Source organism: Lichtheimia ornata (genome assembly GCF_029851405.1).
Source record: "Lichtheimia ornata isolate CBS 291.66 chromosome Unknown scaffold00037, whole genome shotgun sequence".
NCBI classification, from domain to species: Eukaryota; Fungi; Mucoromycota; class Mucoromycetes; order Mucorales; family Lichtheimiaceae; genus Lichtheimia; species Lichtheimia ornata.
The window spans coordinates 84739-97834 of NW_026695357.1; the positions used below are offsets into that span (position 1 = coordinate 84739).

Here is a 13096-nt window from a genome sequence, read left to right on the forward strand (position 1 = left end):
ATCTTTATTGTAATTGTTTCTTGGTTTCTTCAAGCTTATGTATTAATTCTTCATCACAAGGAAATGTTTGTTGAACGCGGTAAACCACGTCGAGTCCCAAGCGTCGCCCTGCACGACACCAATCGTTATCAGCGTTGAGATAAGAAAGACAAGTAGATAACCGATCAACTGAAGCCATTGAAAGATCAAGGAAGGTGGTACGTGTGTACGTTTGCAGCTCGTCATTGCCGTGGTCGATAGGAATCGAGAAGGGTCGGAACAACAATATTTTGACAATGCTGTGGATCATGTGGATATGCATTTTGAGAAGAAGACTCCGCTCATCATCCGTGTCGTTATGTGCACAAGACCATTGCATCCATTGTGGCAACTTTTGCTCCCATATTTCAATATCGCGCACGAGGTTGAGTACATCGTCAACATCCACTTTGCGCATGCCATTATCATTGTCACCTGATTCCCGACAATAAAAGAGTGCAAAAACTTGCTTGAGAAGGCACATCAGCTGTGCTTCAAGTCCTAGAGCCGACGATGTTTTGTCTTTGCTAGTTGAAAGCCGACTAGCTGCTTGAAGAAGCCAATTTCTTGCTTCTCCAATATCTTGCCACTCGTAAAATGCCGATGAATGGGCTTCGAAATATAGGACCAGTGCTGCCAATTGTTGCCACTTTTCGTCTCTGGGGTCCCAATCACAGGAAGCACATAATGCTCTTGCCGCCAGATGTATCATTCTCGGCCTTTGTAATGAAGTCAAGAGAATTGCACCAATTACTATCGGATGAAACTCGGTTTGTCTTTGTAGTATCAATTCTACTAAAAGCCCACTGGCGTATGTAACGCAGTCATTAACAAGCGGCGAACCATCTGCTCCATGTCGTAAATAAATGGTAGATGCAGCATACGCGGTACACAAGCAAAACCGTGCAAGAAGCGGCATTGGATCATGCTCATCAAGAGAAACAAATGGCCGCATATGTAATAGGAGGGTTGCAATGTGAATATGGTTGAATGAAAAGTCGTCGTCATCCAATGCTTCATACACCTGTTGTAAATGTGTGAACATTTTGCTGACATGCGGGCTGACATGTTCATATAGCGAGTCATTGATTGATATGGTATCATCGAGGTGAATTGGAATTGATGGATCTCGAAGAAGAGACGCTGTAGCGTACACTGGGACTGTAACCAAGTATTCGTCTTCGTCTAAAGGATCATCATCGTCGTCGTCTACTGGTTCATCATCAAACCATTCCCATAATTTGGTATCAGTTTGGTTGTTGTATTGTAGTTGCTGTGAGAAGTCCTTTGCGAATGAAGTGAATTCAATAATGTTGCGTGTCACAGCGTGTAATGTTAAGCCTTCGGAAGTGAGCGTCATAGACCAATTGCCAGGAAGAGCACCTTCGTCTATTATTGATGCTGAGGTTGGTGTGGGTGCAGTCTTTAGTCGTTTAGCAGGTTGATGGATTGATAATGTTTCAATGCTAGGCATTTCGCTTGAAGCACGTGAGCTGTTGTAGCCGGCTGGTTCTTGTTCATTGTTGTCCCGTAAATTAGACCCGTACTGCGTTACAAATGTATCCTCCAACTTTCGAAGAGTGTCATACAGACCAAGAACTTTCTGTGACAGGTCCGAAAGGTTGGGGGGCGCATCTGGATATTCACACTTTTGATAGTCATTATTATCTGGTAAGTATCACTATCATAAAAACTCACAAGTTGATTCGATCTTGCACACCGAGTACATGCCGGACGAGTCTTTGAGCATCTGCAATGAGCAAACACAGCTTAGTAATGCTTTAAAGGGCTGAAGCACTACATACTTTGCTTTCTTTTTTCGACAACGTAGACAACTCAAATCCTTATTTCCTGCTAGGTTACTTCCTGTATTTTTAGTCTGAGGCATTTTTGGACGGTGTGTGGAGCATGAAGTATTCACTCTAGGACATTTACTGGTTGCTAGTCATTTTAAGTTTGCTGCAGTGTCTCCACCAATAGGATAATGTAGTTTCACTTTCCAATGTCCTGAATTACAATCGTACATCTAAAGGCGGTCACTACAACCATGTTACGCATGGTTGGGCATTTGATGTACCTGCCATTCAACAGCGTATCTCCTGAACTAGAACACCCAAATACCCATTCATTTACATTCACTGCTGCATCTTTATTGTTTATTCATTTGATCGATTACCATGATTGAGTGATAAAAAGAATATACACTTGGGTCCTATATTCGGGAAACACCATCCCTGAAGCATTCGTTGTGGAGACATTGGCAGTAACGGTAATCTTGATTGTATTAAGCCCAGCATGTAATGGTATGCTCCTCCAAGAGTGAGTATCCTTTCTTGCAGCCTCGGTTGAATCAAGCTTGGTGTTATCTTGAATAACTGTGATCGATATACGCTTGGACTCATCTTGTAATGATTGTTGTAAAATAGGCGATATTTCGAGCACTTGGACACTTTGAGGGACTGTGACGCTGTGACCAACCATGTTGCCGACAAGGGTTGTTGCATATGTCTCGTTCATTGATCGAATGATAATTTCCTTCAAAGGACGTACTTTAAAAAAACGGGGTCAGCATATGACGACCAATATGGATGCAGTATACTAACCATTTCGTATATCAGTGGCGAATAATTCAAAGAATGATTGACTTGCATTAGACAAATGACCATTTTGCTCGGCAGCTTGGATGGTAGAATCGAATGGGAGTGATCCTTGTGTTACTTCAGGTACGACAGCATTGGCAATATTGAAACCATGAGCAGCAATAGGAGGTATTGCTGGCGTGGGGTGGATGCCATGCATGATAGCGGGCATATTCATCATTCCATATGAGTGGGGTGGTGGCGGTGGCGGTGGCATGGACGAGGTCTCCATAATAGCCGGTGCAGGTTCTGGAGCAGGAGTAGATTCATCTGATAAAGACTTTGATTTGGATACTGATCGCTTCGCCCGACGTCTATCTTCCATTTCATAAGGTCGACCCGCCAATGATAAGTTCAACACATCACGTTCTTGTGTCAAAGGAATACCCTCTCTTGATAATATTTTCTCCTTCATGCGATTGAGTAGACGCTAAATTCATGTTAGTATATATGCCACTAATGACATTAGGTGGTCCAACTTACTAAAAGAAGTTTGGCATCACGGTAAACCCGAGAACCAGGTTCATTGTATTCCATAGCATTCTCAAACACCAATTCCATATCCTTGAACCAATCAGAGGGTGTCGAATATTGTCGACGCTTCATCTTGTCCTAACGTATGCTTTTAGGAACCCCATCATGCAATTCACCAGGATAACTTACTTCGATTATAGAAAGAGATCGTGGTTCTTCAATAACATTATAATAATCTGGATATTCTTCCTTATCCGGGAGGTGTTCGAACATCTCGGAATATAGTCGGCCACTAATTACAGAGAATATGGTCAGCTTTCGTATCGGGATATACCATCCCTCTTGCCACTTACGCATTGCTGGTGTGTGTTTGGATGCTGTGAAAGAGCTCTTTGATGAATTGTATAGGGTCGAAATTGCTGAGATCGACTTGTTCTGTGGGCTGCATCCGTTCATCATGCACTTCTTTGTCCGTTTTGGGTGGCCTGCCACGCCGCTTCTTATGGGTATTGACGGCATCAAATTCTGAAGAACTCTCCACATTGCTTTGATCAGCCTGGTCAGCCGTGTCGTGACTAATCGACCTTTTCTGGGGAGAGCGTACTTTGATCTACAGGTACCATGCTTAGTAAATTTGTATGCGGGTCCAAGATGGCATAATATTTACAGTATACGGGGCCTTCAAGATGCCTTCCCATCGAGGATCATCCTTGTCGCTCACAAGATCATAAGGGATTTGGCCATGGATATTCTTGGCTTCTCTATTGGCACCATACTTTTCCAGTAATAGTCGTACAAGTTTGTCATTGTCTATGGATTAATACAATGAGCACCTATCCCTAAGCGCCAAAGACATGATCACAAACCTCCAAATGCGGCCCATCCTAGTGGGGTTGCCGAATACCATGTGTCCTGTACTTCAATACCAGCACCGTGATCAAGGAGCGCTTGGGCCACTTTTGGTAATCCATAATAGCAAGCTGCATGTAATGGGGACCATGAAAACTTGTCATTGAACATCTCGACCTCCTTCAGCTGGTTCAGATTGAGGGTAGGATCATCATCAATCAGTCCCAAGGCTTTCTTGGTATTCTTTGCAGTAATGGCTTCCATCAGATCACTGAGATTGACTAGTAAATTTCATCCAATTAGTAAGGGATAGTGGAACAAAAGTATATATTTACCTTTTTTCTTGGGATGTTTATCCACAGCTTTTAGTCTAATGGCCTTTACTTTAGATTCGGTATGGGATTGCTGACGCTGTTGATCATCTGATCCTCTCAAAGTGTTGCTGTGACTGAAGGCACCACCGGGAAGTTTAAGCACTGTCCTGAGTTTGGTCTCTGAAGGTGTCGATGGTGTTGGTTGCTTCTCTTTTTCTTTTCCAGGAATCCAGCTTCTAACCAATTTCTTTTTTTTCGGTGTCTTTTGATTAGCATTCCAACATATGAATAGTATTCATTCATCCATTATACCTGTAGTCTGATAGCATCTTGGTAGACTTGGGATTCCTTAATGTTGTATTTCTTGGCATTGGATACCATCAAGTCAATATCGGACTTGAGCTCAGCAACTGCCGTGTACTCTAGTTGATCGATCTTGGTCTGCTTGATCCGGTAAATCGTGGGCACGAACAAAGAAATATAAAGAGACGATTTACCTTTATCTTAGATAATGCAATAGGATGTTTGATCACTTGATAATAATCGGGATACTGCCTTTTGGATGGTAATTGCACGAAAAAGTCGCTCAAGAAATGCTCATCACTGCAAATCTATTAGTTCTATTATTCCAAATATGATCCCACTTAACTTACTCTTCTGGATCACGACATTCCTTGATATAATTGTATAGTTGTTGACATTCAGCTTGAACGCGTTCCTTATCCACATATCCTCCTTCCGTTTCCGCTGGTGAAGCCTTTTGAATGGGGTCATATCAATGTTCCGAACTATAGCCTATATAATTCTCCCATACCTCTTTCTCTTTTCGTATCCGCTTGCGTTCTCTATAGTCCTTATCGACAGTGCTTTGTCTCTTTGGTCTACCCTCCATGTTCGGCTTGAGCTATTGCTGTATATTGTAATGAATAAGCATGCTGCATTGGCACTGTTGCTAGTTCCATCTCTTGCTCACATTGAGACCGTTTATGCTGCTTGGTGTTGAGTCGATTTGGTTGTGGCGATGATTGCGAGTGATGTTTAAAGACGAATTGGGAAGGGAGGAAGGCGTTGGGTTGAAAGGCGACCAACCGCGTGACTATGCGAAAACGTCTCCACTTGGCAATCAGCGAAATTCACTTGAATTCCCGACGTCTCACTGTCTTGGTCAAAGCACAATAGCAGATCGACGTTAAACAATCTACGTTTTCATGTCCTATCTCTATAGAACTATAGTAATTTGCTATCCTGTGTCATTGATAACAGTGTTCACGCAATAAATTACTGTTTAAAGGGAATTTTATTCATCAACATAGCCTTTATCCAGCATGTTCAACTGATACAGTTTGCAATTTGCCATTGACAATAGTAGTTTTCAGCTGCTCAGGGACCGGCATCTCCTTGTAATCCGTAACATTCTCCTCAACCTCCTCGGGGACGAGTATATTAATGGCTGTGGATTTGGCAGAAAGGATTTCAACGCCTAAACAATCCTTGGAGAGATAGACTTGACCACTATCGCACTTGTCAACAACAACGGTGGGTGTAACATGGAAAATTTGCAATCCAAATGAGCGGCAATTGACCAAATCAATTGTCGAAACCACCGAATCCAGAGCAATTCCACATTTTGTGCATGAATCTAGCAAGAAGGTATGAGCGCCAGCTATTCCATAATGCATCGTATTCAATCCAAATGATATTATACATACCCATAGTGACCGCATTCACCTTGCCTTTGATACGAATAGTCGAGTTTTTACAACCAAAGACATAAACAGCTTGATTGATAGCAGTGTCCTCAATCACGATTTCATGGTTGTTTTCATGATTCTCCACAACCCACTTGTTTGCCTCGAGTGTTGTCTTGGCAGGTTTCTTCAATACATATTTGTCAGGCTTGGTGGGTGTAGGTGGTCCACGTTTCTTAGGTTGCGAGGTCACTGTGCTGCCTGCCCGTAATGCTGGGTTCTTGTGTGTCATTTCACTCTTGTCAACTTTGCGTAAACCAGCAGTAACACTTTCACCCCGGTTAATCTCGGCAAACACAGCTGCAGCACCTGAAGGTTTGTCGTCGACAGCTTGTTCATCATCAAATGTCATGGGTGGTGGAGGTGGAGGTGGAGGTGGTGGTGGACCACCAGCTGCAGGGGGTTCTTGAGCTGGAGGAGCTGCGGGTGTAGTAGATGTATTGTTCTTGTCGATGATTGCTTCTGCAGGTTCACCATGTGCATTCCAGGTCAATCCAGTAGGATAGTTGGCCTTCACATACTGAGCTAGGGCTTCCAAGATGGCAGTGAAAGAGCGAGTCCATTCCACATGTTTAGCATCCCTATAGAATTAGATTAATGAAAGGTTCCATTATAGCCTAACTTTTCCACATACTTGTCCTTCCATTCCTTGACAACACGATTTGCATAAAATTGAGCTGCATCCTTCATCTCACGAATATAAGGCACAGGTGCGGGTTCCTAATTTAGGCTACGTAAGCATATTACTCGATAATTAAATAATGCACACTTATGAAACCTACCGCTGTAAACCAGCCGAGAGCTGCCACACCTTCAGCAACCACACTCAAATGATTGAACAAAGGATCACCACGATGCTGATCTTTGATGCTGACAATACCAGTCAATGCCTTTTGGATGGGCTCAACAAGTGTCATAAAAGCGCTGGATGACATGTCGGGTTTCTTTGCCAGGCATGAGATTTGGATGATGGTTTTTTCGGCGTCAACAGCTTCAAGAGTCAAGGTTGCCTAGGCAACGTAGAGATCGGGATCAGTCATTGTTGGTTACCCTCACCTCGTGGTTTCTATCTTACCTGCTCTGAAACAGGGCCACCAATATCAGTGGAAAGAGCCAAGAACTTTTGTAATAAAGGCATAATCTCTTCGTCGTGTTTTTGTACTGATAAAGGAACCTGGCCGGTGCCAGCAGCTGCTCCAGATGTTGCAGTAGGCGTTGGTGCAGATGGTGGGTGAGCAGGCATTGCACCTGTTGAAGAAGCCGACACGGCCGAAGCCGAGGAAGCCGACATTGCCAAGTCTTCAAGACGAGTGGTTGCTACCTCCAGACGCTTGATGAGGTTCGCAAGGGAATGGAATTCTGACATGATGAGGGATAGAGAGAGCAGCCAACTGCCGAATGAGCTGTATAAACCTTGTATCTTGTCTCCGCTCGGACATTGGGAGCCTAGCTTATGAGCGTTTGTCCAACGTTCCATAATGTAGCAGACACAACAGGCTCCAAATTAACTAGAATGACCTTGTCAAGTAGTGTGAATAACGATCATAGAGGATGTGGCATGTTTTATGGATGAAGACTTGAAGAAAAAAGCATCTGGCAAAGGTTTAGCATAAAAAATTACAACATCAATAGGATAAGATCAGAGAACATCATGCGAAAAGACCACGTGGATCGATCGAAGCAATCGTCTCGGTGCCAAATAGCAATGGCTGTAGTCTTTATGCTCACCCACCTTTTATAAATCAATTGCATGTTTAACATCTCATACTAGTAGTCAACACATCCTCTATTACCACATGATATCTCTGCTGTTATCAATAACAGCCATCTTCCTCCCTATTAGCATGTTATTAAGACTAAGCGCTATAGCATGGGTCATCATTGCTTAAAATTCATCCTCCTAGCAACGTTACCGCTACCCAGAGGCATTACACCTTTTGAATGGAGACGCTTTGGTTGACTTGTGGTATACTTTATAGGATGGAAATATCATCTTTTATATATTAAGATTTGGCTATAGATTAGGTGAAGGACTAAACAATAAAGACATTGGAATTGCACTAGCAACTTGACTCCCAAGCTACAATGACCCAAAAGGGCTATAAATACCACACGCCAGGATAATTTCTTCTCAGTCCGCAAAGCTCTTTTTCTCAATGTCGTTCCGTCCTCGTAATCAACCACGACCCACACAACAAGCCAAGCGATATCGTGCAGGCCACGTTCCAGAAAACTATGTCGACGAACTATCTGAAAGTGAAGAGGAGGAAGAGGAACAGCTGCAACTACAACAACAGCAACAACAACAGGAACGATCAGAAAAGCACCATGGTCAATTGCAGTTCGCACAAAAGGAAGTCGTCACTGGACTCAAGCAAATCGAGATCTCAGAGCAAGATGCAGCATCCGATCGGCGATTACGGCGATTACGACAAGCACAACAAGCTGAAGCTGTAGAAAAGGATGACGCTGGTCGACGGAGGCGACGACGTTTTACAGACGAGCAAGAGCCAGCACAAGAAGAAGAAGGAGAGGATGAGGAAGAGCAACGAAGATTGCGTATCAAGCAAAAGGCATTGGAGCAACAACAACTACAGGAAGCCATTGAACGACAAGCTGAACAAGAAGAAGAAGAGGAATCTGAAGAGGAATCTGGGGAAGAAGAGGTGATATATTCATTGTTAGATGAATTCTATATGCTGATTGATCTATGTGTATATAGAGTTCAAGCGAGTATGAAACGGATAGTAGTGAAGAGAATGGTTTACAAAGTCTACCCAAGCCAATGTTTATACCAAAGTAAGTTAATTAATGCTATAAGAGTGGTAGGTATTCACTTTTATGATGATAGGGCCCATCGTGAAACGATCATGGCTGAAGAAGAACGACAGCGAAAGGAAGAGGAAATGGAGAAACAGTACGAGGAAGAGTTGGAGGCTCGCAAGAAGCAATCGCATGCCATGTTGGCTGATGAGCTCAAGCGTGAAAAGGAGGAGGCCATGGAAAAGGAACTTGCTGAACAAGACAACACTGTGGATGATACCGATTACAACGACCAAGCCGAATTTGATGCATGGAAAGTGCGTGAGCTTAAACGTATCAAACGTGATCGGGAAGAGCGCATTGCGTAAGTTGAATGAGCACATCATGTTGTATCTTTTTAATTTACGCTATTATCTTCTAGTCGTGAGCGTGAGCAAGAAGAAATTGAACGTCTACGTGAATTACCCGAGGATGTGCGACATCGATTGGCTATGGAAGAAGCAGAAAAGACAAGACAAAAGGACCGTGGTCAGCATACGTTTATGCAAAAGTATTACCATCGTGGTGCATTCTATCAAGATGATAAGGAAGAGGTGTTTCAACGTGATTATTCGGCTCCCACCATTGATGAAGTTCGCAAAAAGGAATTATTGCCCAAGGTTATGCAAGTCAAGAATTTTGGTTTGGCTGGGCGTACCAAATGGACCCACTTGGTCAATGAAGATACCTCCAGCAAAGATGATTTATGGCAACAAGGCGCTTCTTTACTCAACAAAAAGCGACGAGGGGGAGATGATGGCGAAAGTTCATCTAAGCGATCAAAAAGGCATTAAAGTATCTATATTTTTTTGGGATTGTCTATACAAGCATCATTTCGGTTTATTACTTGCAAGGAGCAAAGAGCAATGATGATAACAAAAGTCGAGAATGCAAATGTTGCGTAAGGAAAGGGAGAAGGTTTGAGGAGAGGGGCAGAGAGAGATTTGGATCAGGAGAACAAAACGAGGGTATGCGGGTTGACGGCAAAATGAAAATACAGACTAGTAATATGTAAAATGATGTTTGAGGGGGGAACGAAATGAACACAAAGAGAGAGAGAGGAATTATCTACAAGCCATAAAGATAAGTGGCGTAGATGACCAGAGCAGCACCAAGTACAAAAGTAAACGTAATACTGAATCCAAAGAGCCAAACACTCATAAGACTGGAGAGAATGATGCTGATACTAGTAGCAAAGCCCTTGAGAATGGAATCTATAGAAAAATATGTCAATTACCCTGTTTCCTTGATCCCCATCCATATACTTTTACATACCTGCATACTTGACTACCAGAGCAACAATCAAACCACCAAAGGCTTGAATACCAATCACACACCAAGTAAGGGGAGTGTAGTTGACAAAGAATCCCTTTTCGGCAATAGTGGTACCATCCTGCAAAAGCACCACAAAGACCATACCCACGAGGATAGAAAAGAAAGACATTTGAACATTGCGGATCCATAGTGCAGCTGCCTCAGGGCTGATCTCGTCGTCATGGTGATGATGATGGTCGTCGTCGTCATCGTCCTCAGATGGAACATTCACCTTGCCTTCAATATCCTGCATTTGTTGTTGATCTGGTTGCTGTTTGGCAGGTGCCTTCAAGATCTTTTCAAAGTAAACACCAGCAAGACCCGAAAGCAAGCATGCCATCAAGACGGCGAAGAAACCTTGTGCATTCGATTGGTTGCCAAGACTATCACCTTCAGATTCCTCGATAGCGCTGGTTTGTAAATCACTGCTGAAGAACCATGCCATGATGTAGGAAGAGGTGTCCTTGGGTAAAACAACAAGAGCGATACCAGCGGTAAGCAAAGCGAGAGAGATCCATTTGAGGCGTGAAAGAGGTTTGCGCAAGAGAACGACGCTGAAAAAGGCGGTTGTCAAGATCTTGAGTTGGTAAGTTACTTGAAAGGTGGCCGCATCGAGGTTGGTAGCTGCTACGTATTGCAAGTTGTTCTAATATAAAGGTTAGCTTGCGTCTTGGCACAATCATTGATTCAATTCCGACTTGTCTTCCGAGACACTACAACCTACCTGGATCAAATAAAGAATAGCGGGAAATGCCAATTTACTGCATTCTCGCCACTTGACGACCATTTCTCTGTGCAAGAATGCGCCCAGTCTAGCCATCGACCGGCGACGAGGGATATTGTACAACACTGCGAGACATGCCAACGTCTTTGTAACTTCACTCATAATCACTGCCGTGGACGCAAGATAACGTTGATCCTCTGGAACACTTGCTCGCGTATAACGCATAACCAGAATCAAGGCACTGTTTTGCACCACCAAGATGAGTAGTGACAGGTATTTCAATGGTATTCCAAACAGTAATGCTGTTGCAGCTAAAAGTGAAAGCATGGAGGGATCAGGAAAAACTGCTCAGCTCATTGGTAGTTGTAGTAACCATTTACCCATCTGGCGTGTATGTAATGAGTGAGTTGAATATGGAAAAAAGTGTAAGAGAGAAAGAGAAGAAGAAAAACAGGCTTTTCGAGTGTAGATGATATATAAAAAGAAGTAGTCGGAGAGCAACACAAAAGGCGCCCCGAAACAAAGGGTAGGCGAGTGAGTGTGTGTATGCGTGCGTGTGTGTATTATTAGGCGGCTCGGCTTAGAGTTCTTCTAAAAATGACATTTCTATCAACCATGTACTTGGATGCTGAGCCACGGTTTGTTTCTTTTCTTTTCTTATCATTATTCGTGGCGCGATCAAGGAATACCGGGCATTACAAAAAAAACGATCCACTTTCTTTTTCGTGTGCCTGCATCGCGAGGCTGGTGTGTGTGTTATGTTGTTGGGTATGTGTCGTAATGTACCGAAAAGGTTTAAACTCACACACCACACACTCTTTTGTATTACCGTTGCCATAATAGGAATCCACCGCCCATCTTTGTTTTTTGTAACACAACCCACACCCATCATCATCCATAGAAAAACAAACCATGATAGATATCGAGTGAGATATACATATTTACACATGTCATTTTTTTTGGTCTTCTATAAAATTTATCTTCTAAAAGTACTCTTGGTGTGCGTCAAGAAGCATGGATACTGACTCGCCGAAATGAATACGTCGAATAGCTTCAGCAAACATGGGCGCCACATCATACATTTTAATCTTGGAGCATTGTTGTCGGCTAAGATGTTGTGGAATAGTGTTGCTTACAATGACTTGATCCAATTCGCTGTTTTCGATATTTTGAACAGCATTGCCCGAGAGAATGGCATGGCAAACGAGAGCGTAGATTTTGACGGCACCATTTTCACGTAGCATCCGGGCAGCCCGAGTAATTGTGTAACTTGTGTCGCAAATGTCATCGATGAGAATGCATACTTTGCCTCGTACGTCGCCCACCAACATTAATTCACGCTTAGTGGGTGTCAAACGTCGTTCCTTGTGAATTAATGCAAAATCCATTTGTAACGTTTCAGCAATTGCAGTCGCTCTAATGATAATCCAATGAGTATTATCATCCATCTACTACTACTATTATTATTGACATACCGTTTAGCGCCACCTGCATCTGGGGATACAATGACTGCGTTTTCATATTGTGGGATACAATGACGGATGTACTTGATGAGTAAAGGTCGACTGAGCAAATTGTCAACTGGGCAATCAAAGAATCCTTGGAATTGAGCATCGTGCATCTCCATGGTGACGATATGGTCTGCGCCAGAGCATGTCAACAGGTTGGCCACCAATGTTCCAGGTTGTGCGACCCATTGCCGATAATCCGATCCATTTCTACCACCACCACTGGCAGCCATTGACAGCTTTTGTCTCAATAATTTGCTCACATCATCTGTAGATGGCTCAACCACCGCTGATGTCTTAGGTGTTGCTGGCGGTAACCGTTCCAATGGCGCACCAGAGCTGGGTCGAAATGGAACATCCGCTTGTCGAGAGTATGGGAAATATGGCAACACAGCTGTAATACGCTTGGCTGACGCAATCTTGCAGGCGTTAATCATGATGAGCAACTCGAACACGGCATCGTTGACACTGCTGCATCCCGATTGGATAATGTAAACGTCTTGTCCGCGTACTGATTCCTTCATTTCAACACTGGTTTCCTTGTTGCTAAACTTGGAAAGCTTGGCTTGACCGGGTGCAATACCTAGCCGAGAACATATAGCAGCTGTCAATTCGGGGTGCGATGAGCCTCCAACAACGACCAAATTCCGCATTGTGGAAGAGTGAAAGCGAGTGTTGGGGGGAGGGAGGGAAACGGTTGAAAGAG

General features: G+C 43.4%; 6 protein-coding genes across 6 annotated transcripts; 1 reads left to right on the forward strand and 5 right to left on the reverse strand.

The window, feature by feature from the left end:
* Nucleotides 1–4: 4 nt before the first annotated feature.
* O0I10_007547 (uncharacterized protein) lies at nt 5–1906 on the reverse strand (the record flags this gene model as incomplete). The annotated part of the gene is made up of 3 exons (XM_058487562.1): nt 5–1666; nt 1717–1768; nt 1824–1906. The coding sequence occupies 3 exons, from the start codon at nt 1904–1906 to the stop codon at nt 5–7; spliced, it is 1797 nt and encodes a 598-aa protein (XP_058341613.1).
* A 284-nt stretch (nt 1907–2190) lies between these two features.
* Nucleotides 2191–5186, reverse strand: O0I10_007548 (uncharacterized protein; the record flags this gene model as incomplete). The annotated part of the gene is made up of 12 exons (XM_058487563.1): nt 2191–2567; nt 2622–3087; nt 3141–3269; nt 3321–3423; nt 3485–3741; nt 3799–3941; nt 3998–4261; nt 4316–4541; nt 4607–4735; nt 4792–4897; nt 4948–5051; nt 5109–5186. 12 exons carry the CDS (start codon nt 5184–5186, stop codon nt 2191–2193), a joined length of 2382 nt encoding a protein of 793 aa, XP_058341614.1.
* Nucleotides 5187–5610: 424 nt separating this feature from the next.
* O0I10_007549 (uncharacterized protein) lies at nt 5611–7408 on the reverse strand (the record flags this gene model as incomplete). Its single annotated transcript, XM_058487564.1, has 5 exons — nt 5611–5933; nt 6004–6623; nt 6677–6762; nt 6825–7052; nt 7118–7408. The coding sequence occupies 5 exons, from the start codon at nt 7406–7408 to the stop codon at nt 5611–5613; spliced, it is 1548 nt and encodes a 515-aa protein (XP_058341615.1).
* A 790-nt stretch (nt 7409–8198) lies between these two features.
* Nucleotides 8199–9638, forward strand: O0I10_007550 (uncharacterized protein; the record flags this gene model as incomplete). The annotated part of the gene is made up of 4 exons (XM_058487565.1): nt 8199–8708; nt 8765–8841; nt 8894–9169; nt 9227–9638. The coding sequence occupies 4 exons, from the start codon at nt 8199–8201 to the stop codon at nt 9636–9638; spliced, it is 1275 nt and encodes a 424-aa protein (XP_058341616.1).
* Nucleotides 9639–9912: 274 nt separating this feature from the next.
* Nucleotides 9913–11209, reverse strand: O0I10_007551 (uncharacterized protein; the record flags this gene model as incomplete). The annotated part of the gene is made up of 3 exons (XM_058487566.1): nt 9913–10058; nt 10120–10804; nt 10883–11209. The coding sequence occupies 3 exons, from the start codon at nt 11207–11209 to the stop codon at nt 9913–9915; spliced, it is 1158 nt and encodes a 385-aa protein (XP_058341617.1).
* A 656-nt stretch (nt 11210–11865) lies between these two features.
* Nucleotides 11866–13043, reverse strand: O0I10_007552 (uncharacterized protein; the record flags this gene model as incomplete). Its single annotated transcript, XM_058487567.1, has 2 exons — nt 11866–12298; nt 12358–13043. 2 exons carry the CDS (start codon nt 13041–13043, stop codon nt 11866–11868), a joined length of 1119 nt encoding a protein of 372 aa, XP_058341618.1.
* Nucleotides 13044–13096: the final 53 nt, after the last annotated feature.